This window comes from Vombatus ursinus, unplaced genomic scaffold, assembly GCF_900497805.2.
Source record: "Vombatus ursinus unplaced genomic scaffold, bare-nosed wombat genome assembly UNPS02012515.1, whole genome shotgun sequence".
NCBI lineage: Eukaryota > Metazoa > Chordata > Mammalia > Diprotodontia > Vombatidae > Vombatus > Vombatus ursinus.
The window spans coordinates 861,149-888,254 of NW_020952293.1; the positions used below are offsets into that span (position 1 = coordinate 861,149).

Genomic DNA, 27,106 nt, shown 5'->3' on the forward strand with positions numbered 1-27,106 from the left:
GTAGAATGAAAAAACTGCCAACATTCAATGCTTTTGATTCTTCTACTCTGTCTTTTACACTCTCTGCAACCTTACTCCTCAGCAGAAACCACCATTTTCAAAGTCATCAATAATGGCCAGATTAATGAATCTGATGGCCTTTTTTTCCAATCCTCATTCTTCCTGACCTATTTGGTGGTTGGTTACTCTCTCTCCACCTGAATACTTTTTTGGATTTTCTAGACCCTGTGCTTTCTTGGTTCTGTATCCTGTCTCAGTGCTTCTGGCACTTAGCACAGTGTCTGGCACACAGTAGGTGCATAATAAATGTTTACTGATTGATGCATTGATCACTCCAGGTTCCTTTGCTAGATCATTAGAGGTGCACTCCAAGGCTCTGTCCTGGGCCTTTTCCTCCCCTCTCTCTACACTCTCCCTCAGTAACCTTATCACTTCACATAATTTTAAGGATTATGTTGATGATGTCCATAACTATAATTCCAGCTCTAGTCTCTGTGCTGAGCTCTAGTCACCACATAGCCAAGTCCTGGAGACATATCAAACTTAACAATGTCCCAAACCGAACATATTATTCTCCTTACCTCATAACTTACTCCCCTATTCCTGTTGAGGGTATCACCATCTTTCCAGGCACCCAGGTTCACTTTTACTCATTTTATGTGGTCATTCCATTACCAACTCTTGCTTCTATACCTCTATAACAACTCCGTATCTGTCTTCTTTCCAGGCACACATTTCCCACCGTAGTCCAGGCCCTCATCACCTCTTCCCTACTAATTAGCCTCCCTGCTTCAAGTCTCTCTCCTCTCTAATCTACCCTACATATAGAAGCCAAAACGATTTTCCTAAAATGCTGGTCCAACACGATACCCCACTTGACTCTTTAAACTTCAATGGCCCCCTATTATCTCTTCAGTTAAATACAAACTCCTCTGTCATTTAAATCCCTCCATAACCTGGTGTCATGAGTAGGTTTATAATAACTGAAGATTGAAAGGCTGAGCTAGGTGATTTATTTGCAAGGCATGTGGTTAGTTACAGAACAAATCGGGTCCAGGGCCCCTCAGCAGGCACAAGGATCCTGAATACAGATTTTGCACAGATGTTTATACCTTAAAAGAAAACAATAAACAGGATATAAAATAGGATGTAAGAGTAGGTAACCGGATTTCTTACTGGAGAGAGATTTAGGACTTTCCAAGTTGGGAGGGAGATAGAGAAAGCAAGCGGAATTCCTCAAAATCAGGTGATTTACAGGAAAACAATAAAATGGAGTTAGTGTTCACAAGATGGAGTCCGTCTGGTTCTCACACTGGCTCCAAGCTACCTTTCCAGTCATATGCATCTCTACTGTCCAATCAAAGTAATCTCTCTGTTCCTTACACATAACATTTCTTCTCTTTACACCTTTGGATAGCCTGTCCTTCAGCCAGGAATGCACTGTCTCCAAACCTCAGCCTCTCAGAATCCTAGTTTCTTTTAAAGCCCAGTTGGTGCTATCTTCTACCTGAGGCCTTTCCAGATTCCTCCAGATGCCAGAGCCTTCCTCCCCAAATCACCTTTTACCTAGACTGTAAATAGCCACAAGCATGAGTAGATGTACATATATAGCGATATCTATATGTGTATATGTTTTTCTCTTCCCCTCTGCATCCCAAGTCTCTAAGATTCTTGACATCAGGAACTATTTTCACTTTTGTCTTTTTATCCCCATAACCTAGCACATAATAAGTATTTAATAAATGTTTACTTGCTTGATTTCAGGAATGGAGATGACTGCAAACACATAGAGACCAAAGATGGAATGTTCTGTCTAAGAAATAGCAAACAGGCCAATTTGGCTGGAAAATCAACCACATAAGGGCTGAGGACTGTGTATCAGTCTGAAAGGATAGGCTGGGGTCAGGCTGGGATGGATTTTAAATCCCAAATCGGGGAGTTTGTTTTTAGAAGCAATAGAGAGCCACTAAAGCTTCTTCAGAAGGGAAAAAAGTCAGATCTCTGCTTCAGGAATACCGGTTTGGCAGCTGTGTGGAACATAGTTTAGAGAATGGGAGAGCGTAGATGCAGGGAGACAATCAGACAGCTATTGCAACAGTCCAGATGAGAGGGGAACTAGGGGTGCTAGCATGTAGGTGGAAAGGGCCCTGTGGAACAGATTTATGAAGGTAGACTCAGCAAGATTTAGCTAACAATTGGACATATGGGACCGGGGGCGAGGGATAGGGATAGCAGTTCTTTTGAAGCATTCCATAAACCACAAAGGTGGTTTAAGCTACTATAATTTTATGATCGTTATACTCTCCAACCAAGTAAAGTTTGTTAGGGCTGCTGAAATCAAAACCCAAAACTGAACAAAAACGAGGAACGTCAGAGACAGGACACAACCTGCTTCTGTGATAAAATCCCAGCCAAGATCAAACACAAACCAAGTAGCAACTCTAGTTCTGAATTTATGCCTTTGTGAGTTCACAGGCTGCATTCCAAGGTCAACACTGTTTTTTGGATTACATAGTGCTTATGTCCTTTCCAGTATGTCCCACCAATGAGGCAAGTGTAAGGTACTGGTCAGACTCTCTCCTATTTACCAAGGGGATACTTACATAAAAGATCATAGATACTTATAATATTAGGGCTGGGTGTTGTTTATACAACACCTAATCAACCTGTCAATAAACATTTTATTAAATGCCTACTATGTACCAGGCACTGCGCTAAGAGCTGGAGATACAAAAAGAGGCAAGATACAAAAAAGAGACCAAAGACAGTCCCTGTCCTCAGGGAGCTTAAAATCTAACGAGGGAGACAACACGCAAACAAATATATACAAAGGAAAATATATACAGGACAAATAGGAAATAATTAAAAGAGGGAAGGTGCTGGAATTATGAGAGGTTGGGGAAGGCTTCCTGTAAATGGTAGGATCTTAATTCAATTCAGTTCCCTAAACACTCAGCACCCAATATGTTTCAGAGACACTATGCTAAGTAGCTCTAGGGATACAAAAAGAGGTAAAAGTTAGTTCCTGCCCCCAAGGACTTATCTAGGGAGTTATATAAAGGTCATGGAACTTTAAAAAAAAAAATGGTTTCCTTTGTATTTTATTTTGTGCATTTAAAACCATTATTCTGAGAAGGGGGTTTCCAGGCTTCACTAGACTGTCAAAGGGGTCCTTGATAAAAACAAAGTTAACCCTCGATCTAATGGAACCTCTTCTTTTTTACAGGTAAGGAAACTGAGGCTACAGGCTTATTCAGTTCTGGGGCGATGGGCATGTGATTAAAAGCTGTTCTTCGGGGCCCTGGGGCGGAGTAGGAGACCCTGGTTGACAAGCGGTCCCTCCTGGGGGTCTACAAGAGACTAAAGGACCTCTGGGTACCTACTGCCCAGGCGCTGGTGAACCCCGGGCATCTTGGCACGACTGTCTCGGCTTCCCCTCCGCCGGCAACCGCGGCACCGCTACCCAAGGCGTCTGCCTAGAGGCAGCGGCCGGGGAGCCGGGCTGGTAGGAGGCGCGGTCGGGAGCCTCCCGGACAGGGCGCAGGCGCGGGGCCTCACGGCGTCCCGTCTCCACGGCAACGCGCCGCAGCGCGCTGCGCAGCCCAGTGACGCCACCCGCTGCCCTGGCAACGGCGTTCTGCGGCGGCGCGAGAAGTCCAAGGCGGCGGCTTTCGAGGCTGCTGCAGCCCGAGGAGAAGCAAGACGGCGACGACAAGCAGCAGCGAGATGACGAGCGGCGGCGGCGAGGAGGAGACGGACAGCGTGCCCACCTCCGACTCCCAGTTCGGGGAGAACGTGGAGCTGCCCACCATCCAGCTCTGCGGCCTGGTGGAGGAGCTCAGGTACCGACCCGCCGCGGGCCGCCTCCCGCCTCGAGGCCCACGCGCGCGGGGCCGGGGCGGTTCGAAAGGGGCCTCCTCGGGCCGTCGGGCTCCTCTTCTGCCCGGAGGACGCGGGTGTGGAGCCCGCTTGGGCCGTCATGCTCCTCTTCTGCCCAAAAAGAGGCGCCTGTGGGGCCTCTCTGCCCTTGAGGCTCCTACCCTGCCCACATGCACGGATGTCCCTGTGGACGCACAATTCGCTTCCAGCTCTGCCTTTGGACACAGAGCCTAGAATGTGTTCTCAGAGTACCTGGGTTCGAATTCTGACCATGGATAAGTCACTTCCGGTTTCTGAGCCCTGGTTTCCTGCACTAGAAAATGAGGAAGCTTGGACAGGACCAAGCGTCCATAACCTTGTGTATGGCCTTGGACCCCGCTGGGAGACTAGTGAAGGTTAAAGACCCCTTCTCAGAATCATGTTTTTGTGCATGGGAAGGGAAGAGAAGCAAATGGAATAAGCATTTATGTAGCACCTACTGTGTGCCAGGAGCTTTACAAATATTCTCTCTTTTGATCCACACAATAACTGGCCCAACAGGAGGTGCTCTTATTACCTCCATTTTACAGTTGAGGAAACTGAGGCAAACAGAGCTTAAGTAACTTGCCCAGGGTCAGTCACACAACCAGTAAGTATCTGAGGCTGGATTTGAACTCTGATCTCCCAGGCTACAGGCCCAGCATTCTATCCACTGTGCCACCAGCTGCCTAAATATATAAAATAAGTAGGATTGCAGAGGAAAACAATGATAATGCAGTAGTTAGCAAAACACATATATCTGAGTCTATGTTTATATCTATCACTATTGATCTATCCATCTGTCCGTCCATCTATCCATCTATCTATCCATCCACCCACCCATCTCTCTATCTACCCATCTGTCTATCCATCTACCAATCTACCCATCTATCTGTCTATCTATCTACCCCACCTATCTATCTATCTATCTATCTCCCTGTCTACCTACCTACCTACCTATCTATCCACCTCTGTCTGCCTACCCATCTATCTATATCTGTCCACCCATCTCTCTATCTACCTATTTATCTATCCATCTATCTACCTATCCACTCACCTATCTATCTATCCACTCCTTTGTCTGTCTGTCCATCTATCCATCCATCATCCGTCCATCCGTCCATCCATCCATCTATCCATCTATCCATCCATCCATCATCTATCCATCCATCTATCCATCTATCCATTCATCCATCCATCCATACATCCATCTATCTTCTATCTGTCCACAGCACAAGTTCACAGACCCCAGGTTCAGCTTCTTTGGACTTGGGCATCTCCAAGGCCTCTTTCCAACCCAGGGCTCTTTCTAGCCCTGGCTGAGCCACAGAGCATCAATGCTGGAAAGGAATCATCAGCCAGTCCAGCCCCTCTCATTTGTACAGATGAGGAAAGTTTGGGGGTAGAGCAGGGCCTCCCACCTTATCATCAAAATCAGGTGGAAGTTTGTGCTCTGCTTGATCCCAGAGGTGAAGAACAGGACAGAGTAGTGGGTACAGCGCAGGGGTTCCAGCCCAGGTCTCCATCCTCACCCGTGTTCTCGACCTCAGAAGGCCTAATAGGAGCGGTGGGTCGAAGTTGTGCAGGGGCAGATTTTGGCTCTATATCAGGAAACATTTTCAAACAGGTTTTTAACCAGTCCCAAAGTGTACTGTACTAGTGAGAGTGTTCCCTCTCACTAGCAATGCCAGGGATCTTGTAGAAGGGATTGTTGTCCTGATACGGGTTCTCTTAGCCCTCTGAGATTCTAGGACTTTGGACTAATGGAGGAACTGGTAAGAAATTGTGCCCTACTCACACTAGGTGGTTACTGTGTTGAAAGAATTCTGTTCCCATTTCCTCTCACCCTGATCTAGGCTCTCCTGTAATGAGCTCCTCTCCCAGGGAGCTTCTGGCCTGAAAAGATTAAGTCCAAAGACTTAGAAAATCCTTGGTGAAATACCTGCTCCGAACAAAAACTGTGTGCCCCAAGTGTACAAATATCCTGGCTCCCTTGGGAGCCCTATTTTCACCTCGGAACTTGGTCTGCATCCAGAGGTGTCTGGCTGCATACAGGCTTTGGAGAGGCTGCCCCTTCCCTCATTCTCCTAGGCTCCCCATTGTTGTGCCCAGTGCTCCCCTTCGTTATTCTGTAACCTCTCTGCCTTTGAAGTGCCTGCTATTCATGTCTACCACTCAATCAAAAGCCCTGAAGCTGTTGTCTACAGGCTCTCCCCCACCATGCCCCAGGCCACTCCCCTTCCTTCCTCAAGAAGTTCCATACTTGGCTCACTATTTTTCTCTCCTCCCCAATTACTGCTTTCATACTAGAGGGACTTCTAGATACATATTGTCTCTCCCTCAAAAACCCTAACTACTCAGTTCCTCGAACCACGGAGCTACTCCTCCGTCCTCCCTTAGCCACACACAGAAATGGTCACACCCTGGATCTTGCCGTCAGCCACAAATGTACCACCTCCACGTTGAGGAATTCCAACATCCCCTTATTCAGCCATAATCCATTGGCTCTTCATGTCTCCCTCTGCCCTCCCGTTCATAAGGCTATTCTTTATTTGCACCATGACCTCTAAGCCCTTGACCCGTGAGTTCTCTCTAGGCCATCTCCTCTGCACAGGCTCCTTGGTGAGCCATTTCACCTCTACACTGTCCTCCTCCCTTGAATCCTTAGCTCCCCATTTATGTCACTGATTAAGCCGTCCGAGCCTCAGCTTTGGGGCGCTCCCACCATTCATCACCTTGGTGCCTACACACACGCTACTGAATGAAGGTGGAGAAAATCACGCACCTGTTCTGACAGGGTCCACTATAGATTTATGTTACACAACCTTAATTGGGCCCTCACTGCTGCCAGGCAATCCTGCTCTGACTCCTTTACCAGCTCACTCTCCCACTCTCCACATGGCTCTTCCAAACCTTACCCTCCTCAAGCCTCCCATGGCTCCCCTCCCTCCTCTCCCTGTCTCATCTAAAATTGAGGCCATTTACTGTGAGCTCCCTCCTTTCTCCCCTCTTCTCCTCTCCTATCAGATGCCTTCTGCTACTCTCTCCTCCTTCCTGATGAAGCGGTCCTCCTCCTTACCAAGGCTCTACCTGTTTGCGACCCCATTCCAGGCCTTCTCCTCTGTCTTCCTCACTCTTTCACCTGTTTTCAGTCTCTCCCTCTCTACCGGCTCCTTCCCTACTGCCTACAAACATGCCCTTGCCTCCCCCATCCTGAGAAAGCCCTCACTTGATCCTTCTATCCCTGCTCGCGTCCTGTATCACTTTTCTCTTTTGTGGCTAAACTCCTTGAGAAAGCTGTTTACACTCAATACCTCCACCTTCTTATTGAGCAGGGGGTGATGTAGGCAGACCTGTACTTTAGTAATTTAGTGGCTGAAAGGAGGGTGGCATGGAGTGGGGAAGACACAAGGGGAGGACAGGCCCCCCAGCAGCTCCTGCAGTATTCTGGTGTGAGGTGATGAGGGCCTGCCCTGGGTCGGGGGGAGATGCCGCAGAGGTGAAATCAGCAGGCCCTGGCAACAGCTTGGATATGGGGGGGTGTCATCTCACTTTCTTATTAACTCCTTGCACCCGGCTTCTGACCTTATTCTGCTCTCTCTTTGTGGCCACATCCGGTGGCCTTCTCTCTACCCTCATTCTCCTCAACCTCTCTGCAGCTCTGATAGTGTGGATCACTCTCTTTTTTCCTCAACACTCTTCTTCTCTCCAGGTCTCTCCTGGTTCTCCTACCTCTCTGACCGCTCCTTCTCTGTCTCCTTTGCTGAATCCTCCTCCAGATCATCCCCTCTGAGCACTGGTGTCCTCAGGGTTCAGTCCTGGGCCCTCCTCTCCTCTCCCTCCAGACTACTTCACTTGGTGGTCGCACCGGCTCCCGTGGACGTAATGACTGTCTATGGTGATGACTGTCACGTCCCCCTATGCTGCCCCAGAGTCTCTGCTGGCGTCCAGTATCACACCTCCGACTGCCTTCCAGATATCTCGAACTGGATGTCCAGTCGACATCTGAAACTCAACATGTCCAAAAGTGAACTCACTGAACTCATTATGTTTCCCCCTAATACATACGCGCGCGTGTGTGCGCACACACACACACCCTCAAGCTGTTGCCAGAGCCTGCTGTTTTCACCTCTGCGGCATCTCCCCCTGACCCAGGGCAGGCCCTCATCACCTCACACCAGGAATACTGCAGGAGCTGCTGGGGTGCCTGTCCTCCCCTAGTCTCTTCCCCACTCCATGCCACCCTCCTTTCAGCCACGAAATCACTAAAGTACAGATCTGCCTACATCACCCCCTACTCAGTAAACTGCAATGCCTCCCTCTTGCCTTCAGAAGCAAATACAAAATTCTCTGTTTGGCCCTCAGAGCTCTTCTTTATAACCCATCCCCCCCCCCCCCCACATCTACCCAGTCTTCTTAGGCTTGCTTCCTGACATACTCTTCCATCTAGTAACTCTGGCCTCCTGGGTATTCCATGAACAAGACCCTCCATCTCTGAGCTTGGGGCATTCTCTCTGGTTGTCCCCCTTCCCTATAAGGGTCTCCCTCCTGTGCTCTAACTACTGCCTTCCTTTAAGTCCCAGCTAAAACCCTATCTTTTACCAGAAGCCTTCCCCAGCCCCTCTTCCTTCTAGTGCCTTCCCTCTGTTGGCCATTTCCTACTTATCCTGCCTATTGCTTGTTTGTACATGTGTTTCCTTATTGTCTCTCCATTAGATCGTGAGCTCCTTGAGGGCAGGAAATTGTCTTCTGCCTCTTTTTGTATCCCCGGCGCTTAGCACAGTGCCTGGCACACAGGAGGTGCTTAATAAATGTTAATAGATTGATTGAGGTAGGATACCTCCCACTCCAGGTGGGAGAAGAGGCTTCAGCCAGAAGCCTGCACCATGGAGGCTGAGATAGGACCCTTTATTCCTTCTCCTTTAATGTGTAAAGTTTGCCAGAGCCAAGGTGGAAGGTAGGGTGTGTGTGTGTGTGTGTGTGTGTGTGCATACATGCGGGCATGTATAGTGGTAGCAGGATTTGTTAAGCCCAAGGACTTGAGATACCTATAAATAATACATAATATGCATTTATTGACATTGTGATAATAGATAAATAAATATATAAAGACCCATACCTATGAGGGATACCAGTGAGGCCAGTTATGTGGACACACAACCCCATTCTTCGAACCTCTTTGTATTCTCTGCAGAAGAAGTTATTCCTGTTGGGTCAGGGAACCATTGACTTACCTTTTGATGCAGTGAGACCCTGTTACAAGGTATCTATTATACATACACTGATGTAGTTACTCTAACATTTCCCAAATGAGTTTAGTCGTGAATTAATGATGACGATGATGATGATAGGTAGCATTTATATAGCACCTACTGTATGTCAGGCAAAGTGCTAAATGCTTTACACATATTAGCTCACTTGATCCTCTCAACAACCTGTGAGGTCAGTACTGTTATCCCCATTTTACGGTTGGGGAAACTGAGGCAGACAGCGGTTAAAGTAACTTGCCCAGGGTCACACAGCTAATAAGTGTACAAGAGTGCAATTACACTCAGATCTTCCTGATTCCAGGCCTGGGTGTTGACCACTGGGATATCCCCTACCTGGCACTTGAAAAATCTACAGGGCTCAGAGCCTGATGGAAAGCCTTAAGATATGGAACACCCCAGGTTCAAGGTTGGGTCAGAGAAAATTTGTAACAAAGAAGAAACAATTCAACCCAGCTTCATGTCCAACATTGCTTCCCATGCACACGTTTGTGAAGCATCATTTCCAATGCCAGCATCCAAATTCTCAGGTCTTGGACAACATTCAGGAAATGCTTGTTTCCACACGCTGGGCCCCTGGGCAGGGGCAAACATCTGCTTTTCTGTGAGGTACATCATGCAAGTTTCCGTAGCATGGTCCTGGGAGGTGGGCAGAGTGGACATTAGTAGGACCATTTAACTGAGGAGGAAATAGAGAGCCAGAGAGGGGAAGGGGCCAGCCGAGGGTTCCCAGGAGGGCCTGCAGAACCCGGCTGGGTAGCTGGGTTTCCTCATCAGGTGGGGTGGACCGAGATGCCTCCTGGGGCCCTTTTCACGGTCCCACTGCCCTTGACTGTCCAGCTGTCACACCTCCCTGGGTCAGGGGGCGATGCTCCTCCCTCCCTGCTGCCCCTCACTTGGCTTTCCTGGGACTGAGCAGCCCCTGGATCTGGATGGTGTTTCAGGAGAGAGGGCTAGAAGCTTGACCTCTGATGGCAAAAGCAGAGGGTGCTGAGAGGTACATTTAACTCAAGTGTAGGAGAAAGCTAATAATCAGGGCTGCCCCCAAGGGGGATGGGTGCCTCATCACTGGATTTCCCCTGTTGGGGAGGCTATAGAAGGGGCAGGACCTCTTCATGACCCCCTGACTCTGAGATGCAGCAGATCCTGACCCCCCAGCCCAAGGCTCTCAGCCCTGCCCCATGCTTACCTGTCTGTCCAGTGAACTCAAAGGCTGCAGCTCTTGCCTGACCCGTTCCCTTTCGTGCAGTGTTCCCCAAGTCTCTCGTCTCCAAATGAAAGCCCACAAAGTCTTCTGAGATGCTAGTCTAGAAGAGCTCCCCCTTCTCTTGATTGGGACTGGGGGTAGAGTGAGAAGGGTTGGTCCTTGGCATTGTGGTATAATCAAAGGGGCATAAATTTGGAAGGAGAAGACCTGGGTTTGAATCCACCTCCCGGTATTTAATAGGTTGGAGACATTGGGCCAGGCATTTCATTTCCCATTGCCTCGTCTTCCCCGAAAGTGAGGTGAAGGTTTGGATTCCACAGTCATTAAGGTAGTTTCTAGCCCTTAAACTGGATTTTTCTTTTATTGAGCTTGTGAAACTTTTAACGTCTTTAAAAAAGAATTGGAAAAAAAAATGAAAGGAGTCCTATGTTAAAGTTGAATTGATATGTATTCAGAGTCTACTTTGTATACGAGTAAATGCTTTGGGAAAAAATTAAGAAACAAAAGTTTCTAAGGGAATAATCATTTTTATTAATTTTGATGATTTCATTTAATATTAATCAAACACCTTTAATATAAGAATTATTTTGAATTTAGATAGTTTAGAAACTTTCATTTGTTGATATGAAGAATAAAAATTACAGTGGTTCTAGTATTCAAGTCTTTAAAAAGTCTATTATTGTTAAGTGTGAGAAACAATTGTTTAGGTCTAAGAAGCTGTATGTTCTCTGAATAGCAAGTACAAGGTCAAGGTCACAAGTCCATTTGGAGACTGGATTTCCAGGCCTTTCTGTTTTACACAACCAAGAAAGTATGGCAAAGCTGTTGCTTATCTCATGGAACAAATGCAAAGGAACAGTTTTAGAAGATGAGCCAGATTGTCTAAAGTACGGGATATAAGCAGGGGGGGCAAGATATCTGTGTTAAAATGTATGGTGATATCTTTGATTATTAATAATAAAATCAATATTGCCATCGCTTTTGTGCTTGAATTTGTAAGTACTTGAGCATTTATTGAATCTGTGAATGCAGCATTAAGAGAAACTGCCAATGCCCTGTGCTCCTGGTGTGGTTGAAATGAATAGATTTTAAGTCATAGGACCTGAGTTTGAAGGTCACCTGCAGGGAGACCTTATGCAAGTCCCCTTACCTCTCAAAGTCTCACTTAACTCCTCTGTTCTTGAGGGTTACGGTCAGAGTGGATGGCTTCAACATTTCCTTTCTTCTCTGTGATCTTAAACCTTTGACTTGTCTGATTGTTTCTGAAGGTGGAGTGCTGTGTTTTCAGGTTAAGAAGCTGTGTGAAAATATAAGGAATAGCATGTGCTGTTCTTTACTCGCCAGATATTTGGATGCATGGCATCATGCCAAGCAGTGTGAGGATATAGAAATGAAAGAAGACTGGCTCCTGCCTTCAGGGAACTTACAATGACAGGAAGGGTGGATGGGTGGAGGAGCTCAGACATATACGGCAGAAGGTGATGGGCCCCACGCATGATCCTGTCTCCCTTTTATAGGATGCTGAAAACTGCGGGGTGCTTTCCTGATATGTGGAGGCAGGCAGTACAGGCATTAGCCCTATTTTCCATTCAAAAGAACTGAAGGGTTCAGTGCTGTAGACGGTACAAGTATTGCTGCCCCTGTTTTACAGGCTGCTTGGGCGAAATGATTTGCCCAGGTTCTCATGCCAGCGTTGGAGCTGTTCTGGTTCTGGTTCTGGGTCCAAAACTCCTGCTTGCCTCTGATGAGAATTGAGACACATCATAAGATAATCACAAGAGACGTAAGCCCTAAGAAAAGCCGTGTGTGGTGGTATCGTAGGTGCTGTACTAAGGTTGAAGAGAGGCTTGGGCTGTAGACCCTACTCTTTTACGTGACGCCTTACAGCTAGTGTGACTTCAGCTGGCAAGTTACCTTTCCTCCAGGTCTGAATTTCCCATTCCTCATGTGTAAAATGAGCATACTATTTGTCTACCTAACAGTTGTGTGAATCAAATGTAATAAAGCATGTAAAACTACCTTGAAACTGTGAGAATGCTATAAAAAATGCAACTTATTCTTGATAAAAGAACATTGAAGAATTGTGGGAAGAGCTGTGGGAGTGCAGAGGAGGGAGAACTTCCTTCTGGAAGAACAGGCCATGAAAAGCTTTCTGGAGGACGTGGCATTGGAGCTGGAATTGGACAAGGTCAAAGGGCATAGTCCTCCCCCCCACGCCCCTGTAAGAGCAAAAGAAATCACCAAGGAGAAGGAAAATGGCTAAAAATCCACATCAGCAAAGGAAAATCAACCAAAATAGGAAATGAAGTGAAGGACCAGAGTCTATCAGCATCGGAAATATGACTGACTACTGTAGTCAGTAAAGTAGTGCCATGCCACTGATGGCATGCCCTGAGAGGTGTCTGGAATGGGATAGTAACTCCTGCATGTTTCTGTGACCTCGTTAATGTGGGTACTCCCTACCTCTAGAGATGTGGATTATAGACCATCCAGGCCTTTTCAGCCCGGGCAGCTCTCATCTGCTGTGTCTTTGTATGCATTGTGCACAAGGGATCTTCTACCATGCTGTGGGGCTTGGATGCCGCCTTTGAATACAGAGGTGACCCTGGGTTCTTGAAGGCTCTGCCAGCAGCACAAGCTACATCAGGTTCTACCGTATTGGAAAGGTTTCAAGCACCAGCCAAGTTTCCTGTGGAGAGATTCATTGCCAGGAAGTCGGCAATTTGTTGATTGATTTTTTCTTTGGTCATGGCAACCCAGTTCGTGAATCAAATAACACATTGAAAAAAAATATGAACTGAGACAACACTGGTAAAAAAAAAATCATAAGTGCAAATAAAAGAAGAAAGTAAAAAATTATAAAGGGAATGGAAATGAGGAAAAATAAGTTATATTCAGGGAAATTGTTTTAGAAAAAAAAATTCTAGAGTCCTCACAAAAAAAGCAACAATCTGCAAATAGAAAGAAACCACAGCATCCCAAAAGGAAAGAATGCAAGATTCAGCTCTCTTAGACACATTAAGTCAACACTCTAATCGCCAGCTTCAAGAAGAAAGACAATTAATAAGCCAAGGAACATCAGTCAGAGATTACAGTGGATTTGTCAGCGATGATGAAACAATCAAAACTATAATAAAACAAAATGTAGAAGTATAGGCTGTAAACTATTCTACCCGGCAAGATTGAGTATCTTGCCCTGACAAGCCTCAGCACTGAATGGCTCCCACTGTCCGCAGCCTTTGCTTTTACACACATGCTGATGAATGAAGCCAGAGAAAATCGTGAAACTGTGCTGACTGGGTCCACTGTCCATTTATCTTATGTTATCTCAACCTGACCCTCACTATAGCAAGGCAATGCTTTCTTACCTTCCTAGGGACTCACTATCCCACTCACCACAGTGTTTTTTTTTTTTTCAAACTTTTTCAAACCTCATGGTTCCCCTCTTTCTCACCTCCCAGCTGAAACTCTTGCCTCATATATTTCACTGAAAAACATGAGTCCATTCCCTGAGAGCTCCCTCTTCTCCCCTCCTGCTTATCTCCCATCACATTTCCTCCTTCTTTGACTCTCTCTCACATGGGCCCTTCCCCTTGCCAAGGCAGAACTCCTCCATATACACAAGTGACCCCATTCCATCCTGTTTTCTCCACAGATTTCCCTCTCTATCATCCCCACTCTCACTTATCTTTAACTTCTTCCCGTCTACTGACTGCTTTCCTGCAGACAAACGTGGACAGACTAAGGTATTCAAATTGATATTCTTAAGGTCTGGGTCTAGCCCTGTCACTTCTCTGTTCAAGAAGCTTCAGTGGCCTCTAGAATAAAATACATCATCCTTCTGGTTGACATTTAAAACTTTTACAATCTGGCTGCAACTAATCCACCCCTTTCTAGGATGATTTCATACCAGTTCCCCCTTATTCATTCCACATTCCAGCCCAGTTGGCTTACTTGCTATTCTCCTGTAGAACATTCTATCATTCCCCACTGTGTTTTCTCTTACAAGGTGTCCCCCATTCCTGGAATGTTCTCCTCTGTCTCTTGGGCATCCCTAATCCTCTTCAAAGCTTGACTGAAGTGCCATCTCTTTAAGAGGCTGTTTCTGACTTTCCTCATTGTTAATGCCCACATTCCTCTCCCATGAAAGTACTTTAAATTTATGTATTTTTCTGTTTACTTATGTGCTACGTGTTTTTGCTCCCCCCATGTAAGCTCCCTGAGGGCAGGAACTGTTTAGTTTTAGTCTTTGTATCCTCAGCACTCAACATAGTCCCTAAATACATAGTAGGTGCTTAATAAATACTTGCTAAAGTGAATCACATTAAATAGAGGTCCTAACACAAGGAGGCAAATTTCATCTGTTGGATATCATGGTGATTTGATGGGGTGACACCCATGCCGGGAATGTTTCTGGTAGAGAAACAGACTCAGTAAAGGGTGGTGGGAGGGAAGTGTAGTATTCTCTGTTAAGAATATATACTAATGTTAGGAAATCCAAGAGGGATGAATCATGGCAGAAAGTATTTGGATGGTGTGCTACTGATCACCTGGGCAGGAAGAGGAAACAGATGAGCAACTTTGACAGCAGAACACAAGCCTGGGTCAGAGGCATGATGTAGGAGTGATGAAGACCTCAGTTATCCAGACATCTGCTGGAGTTCTCTCTCTAGTCAAAGCAGAGAGTAACAAAGAGTAAAAGTTAATTATTTCTTGATTTGTTATTTATTATGTTAATTATTTAGTAACAAAAAGTAAAAGTTAATTATTTCTTGACTTGCTTTAAGAGCAATTTCATTCTTCAGAAGGTGGAAGCCCGCCAAGGTGGTGGCGGCATTGTAATTATAGAGTACATGATCGATTCAAGAGAAATTCTGGAGGTAGGAACTTTGCAATCGATTGTATTATGGCATAAGCCGTGAGAGGTAGTGTGATGAGAATACTGGACCCCAGCAAGGAAAAATCTGGATTTATATCCCTGCTGCTAACAGATATTCTGTTAGTGACAGTGAACAAGTCACTTTCTCATTTTGAGCCTGGGGTAGCACTCTTAAGACAAATCTAAGTTCTAGATGGGTTTCAAACTCCACCAGGGAGTTCTTACATTGATGAAATCATAAGTCTGTCTTGTGCTAATGTATGCTGTGGACCATACACTCAGAAGTATCTACCCAACAAAAGTGACAGTATGTTGTATGATGGCAAAAGACAGATAATTAAGAAGCATTTGGACCTTGAAAAGTTTGAGGAGACATATGTACCTCAATGAAGTTTATCAACGATAAACAGATTTCCAAGCCAAAAAGGATTTTGGAGTGTTGGGGGAGGAACAAGTAAGGAAGAGAGAAGAGTCAAAGATGATTTCAACTGGATACATGGATAGACAACTGTCAAAAGAAATAGGGAAGTTGATTATTTCTTGATGTTTCATGGAGTCATTAGCTTCCGTTTGGTCAATTGTGATTTTTAGGGAATTATTTTCTTCAGTGATGTTAGTTCTCTTTCCATGACTTTTTTTTTTTTTTTTGCATAGGTCTCATTTCTTTTCCCCTTTTTTCCTCTACCACTCTTATCACGTTTAGCGTATATTCTCATATCACATTTCCTCCTCCTTCCTAATTTTTTTATTCTCTTAAAAATCTTTTCTTTGGCTCTTGCTTTAACTGTTCTAGAAATTCTTTTTGGGCTTTTGTTCAATCTGCATTTTTCTCCGAGGCTTTGCTTGTAGATGTTTTCAAGTGATTGTCTTCTGTGTGTTTTGAGCTGTTACTGTAGTAGATCTTTATGGTCAGGTTCTTTTTGTATTTTTTCATTTTTTCAGCTTCTTTCTTGACTTTGGACTTTATGTTAATTTTGAACTCTGCTCACTTCTGGGGGGATGCCTGGCCTGAGCTTTCACTGCTTTCACAGCTCAGTCTGGGGGCGTACAAGTTTCCAGTGCTTCCAAAGTGGCATGACTTAGGGAGAAGTCTGTTCACTGCCCTCCTGGCCTGAGGTTTGTGTGTTCTGGTCTGTTGGCTTATGTGAGTTGAGTTACCACAGACTGTTGCTGGATTCAGTCACTGTCAACCCACTGTGAGGTTCTGCAGGTTCAAAGGGACTGAACTTGCCAGCTCCCCTTTGGTAAGGTCTCCCCCTGGTTTTTCCACTGCTGCACCTCGTTCTTTTTCTTTGCAGAGGTGGGGGTGGGGTGGGGACTATGGATGAACAACATTGCTGATAGAGCCAGACTTTTTTGATGTGTTAATTTTGCTGAATAGTTATTCTTTATTTTAAGGGATGGCTTTCTGAAAGGGTCATGAAGAAGGGGAAGGAATACATTAGGGAACATAAGTGTTGTAAAACAGAAGATATCAATAAAATAGTTTTTAAAAAGTCACTGGTGACCTTGGAAAGATTATTACGGTAAAGTGATGGGAATGAAAGTCAGATCTCGGGGGATTAAGGTGGGTGGCAGAAAATAGAGACAGTTATATAGATTATTCTTTCTAGAAATTTATCCCATAAAGGAAGGAGAGATATAAGAGGAGAGTATAAGGTGTGGCAGATTAAAAGAAAAGGTGTTTTTAGGCAGAGGGGAAGGGATTGAAAGGGAAGGATTGGTGGAGCAAGGTCCCACAAGAGACATGTATATGAGTATGGAGGTGGAGATTAAGGATGGGAGGGGATAAGTTAGCCTTGGCAAACAGGAAAGAGTACTTCACCTTTTCTAGAATGGAGAGAAGGAGGGCATAGTTAGTTTTAAGGTAGGCCCAAAGGAAGATAACGGGCAGTCACAGTCTTGGGGTAACAAAGCATATGTAGAACTGTTCTGCCTGCTTCTGGCCAATCAGGAGTGGAAAGACTTGGACACTTTGGGGATGGTGAGGCAATCTCCAAAGATCTGTAGCTCTTCCTGCTTATCAGCCAATAAAGGGATTGTCTCACCATCCCCAAAGTGCCCGAGTCCTTTAATACTGAGTCAGCACCCGTGGTTGGCCAGAAGACAGAAAAACTGATTATACTCTGTTACATCCATAAAACAAGCTGTGTGGGTCTCTGCCAAGAATGGGAGGTGGGAATAGAGTTGAAGCCTTGAGGGGAGAGAGAAGATTTAGAAGAACAGCTGTGGGAGAGTGCGATAGGAAGTAATACAAGGATTGCCACACAGTGGTGAGGACCCAAGTGAGGTTAGAAAACATGAATTTGAAGGGGATGCAGGAAACACAGTTTCAAGACTTATTCCAGTAGCAGTTGGTGACTATGAGCTAAGGGGTGATCTAGCAGTGGTGAGGGAAAATGAAAGGACAAGGGACTGAAGGATTTAAGGGTGGACAGAGTCTTTTTGAGATGTTTGACTGCAGCAAGGCTTTTTAGCCTTCTTTTGTGTTATAGATCCCAATGGCAGTCTGGTGAAACCTATGGGCCCCTTATCAGAATAATGTTTTTAAATAATTGGAGATGCTAAGTTTCATTTATAGGTCGGTGAAAATGTAAAAATGTAACTTTTTTCTCATCCAAGTTCACAAATTCCCTAAAGTCTGTCCATGGATCCCATGTTAAGAATCCCTGGACCATAGAATCAAGACCATGAAAGGCAGGAAGTGAAACTGGAACAGAAAGAACAGGATGGAATGTATAGTCCGGATCAGAGTTTAAGTACCCTGGCAAAGTAATGTGTTGTTGGAGAAAGAAGATTGGAATTTCTGTTTTTAGTTTATGAACCCTTCTGGGGCTATTCCAACTTTCAGACCTGAGGGTTGGGTCCCCAGGTTCTGGGGGTAACCCTGTGGGTTTGCATTTTTAACAGTGTAGCTCATGAGCCCCTACTGGTATGTTTCCCATTAACAATCAGCCAGTAGACACAATTAACTCTTAGTAAAGGCATTTGCTAAAATAGCATAGTAAGTAAAGGTAGTAAGGAGTACTAGTAGTAAGTAAATGGCATTGTAGCTACAAACTGTAGCTACAAAACATCCCTCCATAAACCTGGGCACACTCACCCTCACACAGTGTCACTGGAAGAGTAGGCTCAAACTCAGTGTAGTGATAGTGAAGAACATGATAGATAGGATATGTATATGGCAAAAGTATATATATATGGCACTGTTGGTACTCTTGCAGGGCCTGGAAGTCCCTTCTGTCTCCTCCTCATTCACCTCCTTTTGGGCACGTTGTCTCTGCTGGGCAGATTGCTTAGCTGGAGTTAGAGGATCTTCTCTTTCTTCATAACTAGCATTCTTTTCTGTTCCCAGGGATTCTGTCCTATGAAGCTGCTTCTTCTTTCTCATGAGATAGCCTTCCTTTAACTCCGTTTTTCTGGAGCATGCTCTCTGCCTTCTTCTGGATTCAATGTCTCCTGTCTGTCAAGTGGCTCCACTTCAAAGCGATGTGCTTGAGGAAGAAGGGAGAAACTCTCTCCTCCTAGAGAATGATTCCCTCTCAGGGGCCTCATTCCTCTCCCACTTCTGGCTCCTGGCTTGGAACTCCCTCTAACTGAGCTGCTGCCTCCAGGGATTAGCTATTTAAAGCCATCAAAAGGGGATTTCATTTTTTGCTTGTCCAGATGAAGTTATTCCCTTTAATTCTGCCAGAGAAAGGTCACGTCACAAAGGGATCAGGGCATCTTTTAATACCTTGTTAAACAACGCCTTATGATTATATTCTGGGTCTTCTGAGCTAGGGGGAGGCTGTCAAATGTCAATTCCCTTACACTATTCCTAAAATTCCACAGTAGAAGAAGATCTAGTGATTTTTCCTGTTTTTCTTTCCAGCTCCTACTTTGTCTAGTTTCCATCTCTTAGTTTTGAGGGCAAGGGAAAGGGAGGGGGGAGGAGGTGTTCCTTCTTTTTGATCTTGGTATCCCCACACACACTTAACAGAGGTGCTCTGCACACAGTAGGGGCCTTACAACTGTTTTTGCCACTGAAATAACAAATTCCACTGGTCTCTAATAGGATGGTAGTAGACATACTCCCAATACTGGCACAAGCCCATGTATGTCTTTGCCCTTGACAAGGTTAGAAAGCCATCATTTGGGCAGGCATGTGATGAATATTGTTCATCATCTCAAACTTTTTAAGAACCATCTGTTGCAAACTTGCTTCTGTTTATAATGAATTTCCAGTAGATTATTCCATCTGTTGGGTGCTGGAAATAAAATAACTGAGAAAAAACACATAAACTGGGGAAATGTCTGAAGGTTGTGCTAAGTGTGTAATTGCAAAAATGAAGTGGGTTAGGTGGATTTACATTTGACCTAGTAGAAATTTCAAGGTGAAACCCCCAGTCTTATCTTAGTAATAAGCCGTAGTTTGATTGGCAGCTTCTGAATTTTGTGACTCTTTAAGTAAGCTAGACACTGAAGACCGTTCTTTTTGGCTCATGAGTAACTGAACAGCAAGATTTATTCAGTCGTCCACCATTTTTGCAGCTATGGAAACTCTTCTCTCAAAGTCGAAACGGAGATGTTTGAGAAATATTACAATAAGCTGGAGCCTCGGGATCAGCGCTTCCCACGTACATCAGATTTTAAAACAGCAACAATGGACTTTGCACAGGTATTTACTGTAGTGAGAGGCATTTGTACCATTTCATTCCTGTGTCTAGGGGTCTGCTTTGTAACTCGTTGCTTCCTCCAGAAAGCTGCCTTGCCTTTTTCTCCCAGCTCTGACTTTCACGTCTCCCTTCCTTTGCTTTCCCAATTGGTGTGAAAGAGGATATTTTAGTTGCTGGCAAGTCCTTTCGATAGGAGCGAGCCTTTCTCAACATGGATGTCCCGCTTCCCAGTATTACCTTGAATATGTGGAAGGTAAGAAGGAGAGGCACTAGAAAAGGTTTCAGCTGCATTCTGGGCCCAGACACAATTCACGTTTGAAGCTGGCCCCAGCAGACCTCAAGGCCTGGGGCTCTGGCTCTGACTTCAAGGTTGGTCCAGACAGCGCTGAATGGTCTTTTTCTTTTTCTGAACTTTTCTCCTGGGAGTGCCATGGTGGCGTTTTCCCATTACACAGCTCCTAACGTCTCAGGGTGGGTTGTAGTTCCCATGTTGGGTGCTCATCTGGGGAGTTCCAGGAACCAGCGGCTCATTTATTTACCTGCTCCTTTGGCTGGTTCCTGCTTACTGATGTCATGACTTTCTTAACTAACAGCTTCGGAGCAGGCGGAAATCCAAAACCCGGGTACCCGCAGATCATCTGGTGCTCCTTACAGTGGATCAGAAATGTGACCTGGCCCTGCGAGAACTAGAAGACATCAAAGAAGAAATGAGGCAACTGAAGGCAAATTCTGAGCGGGAGCTTCATCGGCAAGAGGTATCACCTTCCCCAGAATAATCAGTACAGTTCTCTTCTGTATCATTGCTAATTAACTAATCAATTAGCTGACAAATACAAGTGTTTATTTTGGTGCCCATTAGTTAATCAGCAAACATTTATTAAGCGCGTACTGTATGCTGCGCTAAGCTCTGTTGACTTGTGAGATCCTGAAGCAGAGAGGGCTGGGTCAGAATAAATGAAAGGTGACTGGGACAGTGGAGATGTTTTTGGGAGATGGCGGGAGCAGTATGAGGAAGTCATCCGTGGGCTTTGGAAGGCAGTTTGTGAAAGCCTTTCCTAGAACCGGCTTGGACGTTACTAAGTAGTAACCTCTTACCACCTGCCCGCTCTGTGAAGTTGTCTCTGACGTGCGTCTTCTCTGTGGGGTTCTCGTGAAGATTACTGCTCGCAGAGCACTTCCTTGGAGAGCTCCTTCATCTTCACCCATTACAGGATCCTGGTGAATGAGAAGCACTAGACTGTCAAGGGCCAATCACTTGATTTTATTCCTAACTTACCATCTCTTCCAGGGGGTTCTTTTCCCAAATATTAATTCCCTGTTAATAAAAATGGCTAGGACTAATCAAATAGAATGGGGTCTACAAGAAATCAAGACTGTGAACAATGTCCTGACAGGTTCATTATATACCTATTTTAGAGACTGAATTCACTTCAACACATTTGTGTTATAAGCATGTGGAAATACATATTACTAGCAAATGATAGCTAGTGCTTCTGTACTACTTTTGGTTTGCAAAACACTTTACAAATATAATCCCATTTGATCCTCACAATAGCCCTGGGAGGTGGGTGCTATCATTTCCATTTTACTGAGGTAAGCAGAGGTTAAGTGACCTGGTCTGAGACTGGGTTTGAACTCAGCTCTTTCTGATTTTGCACCTTAACTGCCTGTCTCTGTCTCATACAGGCTGAAACCACTTTACTGTTTTCCCCCAGAACATCAAGCCTGCAAACAATCCACCGTGACCTGTAACATTTATACGGACTCCATTTTTATTTACTTAGGCTGGCTCTCCTCCCCCTCCCCCTTCATCTGTCCCACTCTCCACCTGTTGTCCTTTGTACCCTGCAGTTAAGAGACCTCCAAGTTTACCTTGAGTCAGTCTTCCCCCTACAAGCATGGATTTCTCCAAAAGGAGAAGCTGAGAACTACATTCTTTGATCTCTTTTAGGCCAGCCACATGGTTTGTCCCACTTTCTATCTAAGTGCTTTTCGACTCTCCGTGATTTCTTCACTGTCCGGGGCATGTGCTCATTTTTATGGCAGAGCTGAAACGCTGCCGTGGTAGAATGTTGAGCCAGTGTGGCAGATGGGCCTCAAAGGGCTCATCTTCATCCATCCCCTCCAGAATACAAGGGGGAGATGCCCCAGCCCTGTTTCCTCATGAGAACTTCATCGCGTTGACCGCCAAGGCAGGGTCCAGGTTATTTTGGGGAAGCTCCCACAGGTGGAAAGGTCTGGAGAATTCTTCTACAGGGGGATTTGACATGTACTTTGTAGATAAATCCAGGATATTTTGAAGAATCTAGACCACTGACAATTGGGGATAGTAGGAAAGGCTTTGTCCGAGAAGGGCTACTGAAACGTTTTGTAGGCAATTAGTGCTTTTTTTTGTTTTAAACTTCAAGTGAATTACTGATTCTAAGGGGTGGAGGTGAGGGGAGTAGACAGCGTGGGTGGAGTGCTGAGGTCAGCAGCAGCTGGCCAGCCCCTCTTGAGCAGCAGGGCATGCACGTGGGAAGGGAAGCGCGATATGCCTGATACCACGCAGCCAGCCGGGAGCTCCGAACCTCAGACCTCTTTGCTCTGGCCTGACCTTCTCTAGGCTATCATTGAAGAAGCTGAAATCCGAGGGGCCGACCTTAAAAAGGCCATGCCAGAGTTTGAGAGGGAGATTCTGAATAAGATATCCAGGAAGCGGGGCAGTGCTGTGGCCACTCAGCGGGTGCTGAAGTATGTGGAGGACCAGAATATACTCAGGGTGAGTTTGATGGGGCGCTTCAGGGGCGGGTGGGGAAGCGTGCGCAGCAGTCCTAAGGATGGTGGCAGCCAAGGCGTCAGTGACCTCAGCTAGACCTGTACACATCTGACAGGATGACCACCAAACATTATTAGGAGCAGTACCAACAACAGGAGGTCTGTGATAGCTGCTCCAAGGACTCCATCATCACCCCCATTTTAGAGAGGAAGAAACTGAGGTTTAGTGAAATGGTATGATCTGCCCCCATCCCGCAGCTGAGCCTGAAACCCAGCTCTGCCAACTCTAGGTCATAGGGCCTTTTCCATTGCACCACTTCAACCTGCTTCTACTTCATAAATCTAAATTATTATTTATGCAATACCCCTGATCCAGCAACGTGGCTTTTATTTTTTTTAAAGATATGAGACTTTTTTTTAGGGGGGGGAGAAAGGTATGTGGATTTTGAATTTTTAGCCTAAAAACCACATGGGAAATGGACAGGCAAAGTATCTGCTCTTTCTGCTTTCTTTTCTTCCTCATCCCATTTTCAGTTGACACTGGGGAAATTTATCTTCAGTGGGCAGGCCACAGGGAATAGAAAGCCTTTTGTATACTGTTTGTAGCTAATGGATTCCTAGAATTTAAAGGGGGACCCAGGAGACCTGGTTTAGGAAGGCTGATAGGAAGTGTTTGAAGAACTCCAAAAGATTCTCAAGAGGTTCGGCAACTCAGCCCCTTGCTAGAGGTCAGGCAGGACTGCCTTCTATGTGGTGGAGCCTAAATGAGTTTGAGAGATTTTCTTGGCCAAAAGTATGACTGTAACCATGTGGAGAGAATTATCTGCATCTCAAAATAAAAGGGGCTGAGTGTCATGGTCCATTGAGTTCAAGGTTTGTGTGGGGAGAAGGGAAAGGGGAAAAAAAGGAAAAACATGTCCTTTTTTTTTTTTTAAAGGATGCTTTGAAGGACAAATTATATTTGAAAAACCTTTCTCTCAAAGTCCAGAAGAAAAAAATTCTGATGCAGTTGAGACAGGTATGTAATGGGGGTACATAGCAGTGTCTCAGATATGGTTCTTTTGTTTCTGTGGGTATCTGAATGGGCTGGGAAATGTATCCTAGGAGAGCAGGGAATTGGAGTACTGAGGTGGTAGATATAAAAATTACGTGTTCATGTATATATATGTGTGGGTATACATGTATACACACATATATGCACATATACATACACACACACACATATATAGTGTATATATTGATTACTATAAAATCTGTGGCCTCAGGGTGGCCTTGTGCAGATTGGGCTCAGTCCTGGGGGCACCTGGCCCCAAAAGGAGGGATCAGGGGTTTTTTGGGCTCTCTATCTCAAAATGCCCCTACTTGGAGTGATTCCAGGAAAACCTCCTTAAACAAAGGTTAGGCCTGGTTCATGTTTAAAGTCTCCCCGAAAAGGATCAGAGAGTCCCTTCTAGCAACATTACTCAAGAGTACGAGGCTGTTTATTTCTTCCACTACCAAAAACTGCATTAAGCTCAAAACACTTCTAAGTGTGGACTGACAAAAATCTAGAACATGAAACAGTAACCCGTCACTCCTCTCTTACCCTACTGGAGGGCAGGAAAGACTCCCAGCAGAACTGTGGGGCTGCTGAATAGGCAGGTGGTCATGCAACTCTCTCCAGGCCCTTATCGACCGGCCAGCCAGGGATGTGTGGCAGAGTCTCCCTTCCGAGAAACGCCATTCACTGGGTCTCCAGGGCCCAGCCTTCTCAGGCCCGCCCAAGCTCACAAGCCGGCTGCTAGCAGGCTCCACCTTAGGAACAACATTCTGTCATATGGGCTCAGGGAAAGAAACAGAGCAGAGGCAGCTGCCGGGACCTGAAGAGCTAGTCTGAGTCTCACCGGGACAAGCACATGCCCTCACTGCCTCGTGTATAGCTCATCTCGCTGCTCCTGGGGAGTGTGAGGGGCACCTTACCCCGCAGGTCCAAAGGAGAGCTGTTGGGAGGCCCAAGGCACACATTAGGAAGAAGAAGAGAGAGAGAGAGGAGTAGCCCTTCTTGCTCAGTCACCAGTCATCTTTCCTGTGGTCCTCAGTGACAGAGAAGAAGGACCAAGCAGGAGTCTCTGACTGTCCATGTGCCTTTGGAAGGGGCCAGCTTTCACTCAGCCCCACTGGACTGGGCTGGGAGATTCCTGATTACTCCCATGACCTTATCATGAGAACCTGGTAGAGAGGCTAAAGCATGAGTATGGACATATATCATGGAGTCCCAGTGTGGAGTCCAAAGTGTCCAGTGAGTTAGGGTTACAATAGGGCTTTGAAATGTTTGTGTCACGTAAGAGGACTTTTCACAATAGACACAACACCTATAATAATGTAAATGGAAACGAAATAAACTGCCTTAGAGTGAGAATAACTGAGCTCAACTCCAGAGAGAAGTTGAGAAATGCACCTCCTCCTCCTTGGTTTTACCTGACAGATTTTTTTACCTTTTTCTTTAAATCTTTGTTACCCAGTGGGGTAGTTGTCTGGGGAAAGGAGGGGACATATTTGGAAATAAAAATAACGTACAAGGAAAAGATAGCAATAAAAATAGATTTTATTTTAAACAAAGTTTTCCATCACACTAAATTTTAGGAACCATCTTTCTTGAGCTTTCAAGGATAGAAGTAACTGTCCCAAATGTATTTCCAAGATTACTTATATTCACCAAGAAAATATTAATAATTTAATTGACTCACCAAATTGTGGATAATGGAAGTCACCACTGGAATAGTCACTAACCGGTTTTTTGTTTGTTTGTTTTCTGACTTTTAGAAGGAAGAGGTTGGGGAGGCACTCCATGATGTGGATTTTCAGCAGCTGAAGATCGAGAATATTCAGTTTCTAGAGAATATTGATCAACGGAATCAAGAACTGATACAGCTCAAGCTTACAGCAGGAAATGCTCTCCATTTTCTCAATTTATATAAAGTAAGGATGACAGGAATTTATTCTGTGGCACAGCTGGCCCACTCTGGTTACCAGCCGCTCCTTAGATTAATTAGTACTAGAGTCGTCTAGTGGAAAGATCCTTTAATCTCTCATCAGGGATCCATCTGGGTCTTTGTTTGGGCACCGCTCCATGCTAGCTGAATGGAATAGGATGGGCCACTTAATCTCTCTGAGACTCAGTTTCCTCACCTGTTAAATGGAGATAATTATTCGGGCCCTGCCTCCCTCCCAGGGCAGCTGTGAGGAATAAATAAGGTCATGTGTGGGAAATGCCTTTGAAGCTGACCAAGCATAATGGAGACCTCAGACGATAGAGTCATGAACATCATTCTTGTTCGTTGCTGCCTGGTTTCCATTCTTCATTACCAGACATCTCAACAGTCACTTAACCTTCCTTACCATTATCTGCTGAACAGAAGAAAGAGGACCACATTCCATGTGTATGTTATGCAAGCAGGAGCCAGAGCTTCAAGTCGCAGAAGCATCTTCTGCAAATATGGCATCCTTCAACCATGCCGGCCCACACAAATATTAACTGACATCAGTAACACCATCCTTGAAGACAGCGGACACTGGAAAGAGAGGGAGTGGGGCAGCTGGGTGATGCAGTGGATAGAGCTCTGGCCTTGGAGTCAGGAGGACCTGAGTTCAAATCCGACCTCAGACACTTGACACTTACTAGCTGTGTGATCCTGGGCAAGTCACTTAACCCTGATTGCCTCACCAAAAAAAAAAAAAAAAGAAAAAAGTGAGAGAGAAAAAGAGAGAGACTGAGAGAGAGAGAGAGGAGACCTTCAAATTCCTTATGGGGAGTATGGGGTATATGGATGCACATGGATTCACCCCATATAACGTAGACCGCTTCTGAGGCCTAAACATGTTTAGCCACACTTCTGAGCTCTCCGATCCCAGTGTTTCCAGAGTCTTTGTCCTGGAACTTAAGCATCATGGTATCCAAGCAACCGTGAGATGGTAGCTATTGGTAGAAAGTGAAGGAAACAATGACCGAAGAATAGGAGAGTGCCCCAGGGCCCCTCTGCGTGGAATTGAGGTGACTGAAGATAACCTCTAGGGGGCAGGGAAAGAGAAAAGGAAGGACCTTCTCCTCTTTGGCAGGAGAAGATTTAAAAACAAAGCACCGTCCTAACCAACGTCAGTGTCTGCCATCCGTGGTCTGTGCGTCTCGTGGGGCTGGTCTTCCACGTTACCTGATTGACTTGTGTTCAGAGAGAGTAACCAGCCTACAGGGAGGACCAGGCCCTTCGACCGTGTGGTGAGACCACACAGGCTTCCATCTCATTTCATCTCATCTCATCGTCTGAGCCCTGGGCCTTCACGGTCCCATGAGGGAGAACCCAGGCTGAGAGGGTAAAGAGCCTGGCTTCTAAGACGGTTTTCATTCACCGGGGCTTTGCTCCCGAAATGTTTACTCAATTATTACTGGAGGATACTTCGGTGTTAA

General features: G+C 45.5%; 1 protein-coding gene across 1 annotated transcript in view; it reads left to right on the top strand.

Moving 5' to 3' along the window:
- Window positions 1-3,726: 3,726 nt before the first annotated feature.
- CCDC113 (coiled-coil domain containing 113) overlaps window positions 3,727-27,106 on the top strand; it is a 29,902-nt gene continuing 6,522 nt past the window's right edge. Inside the window, exons 1-6 of the mRNA XM_027857867.1 lie at window positions 3,727-3,842; window positions 19,784-19,910; window positions 20,502-20,663; window positions 22,514-22,669; window positions 23,603-23,683; window positions 25,468-25,623. Of these exons, the coding sequence (XP_027713668.1) occupies window positions 3,727-3,842; window positions 19,784-19,910; window positions 20,502-20,663; window positions 22,514-22,669; window positions 23,603-23,683; window positions 25,468-25,623 (798 nt within the window). The remainder of the gene's footprint in view (window positions 3,843-19,783; window positions 19,911-20,501; window positions 20,664-22,513; window positions 22,670-23,602; window positions 23,684-25,467; window positions 25,624-27,106) is intronic.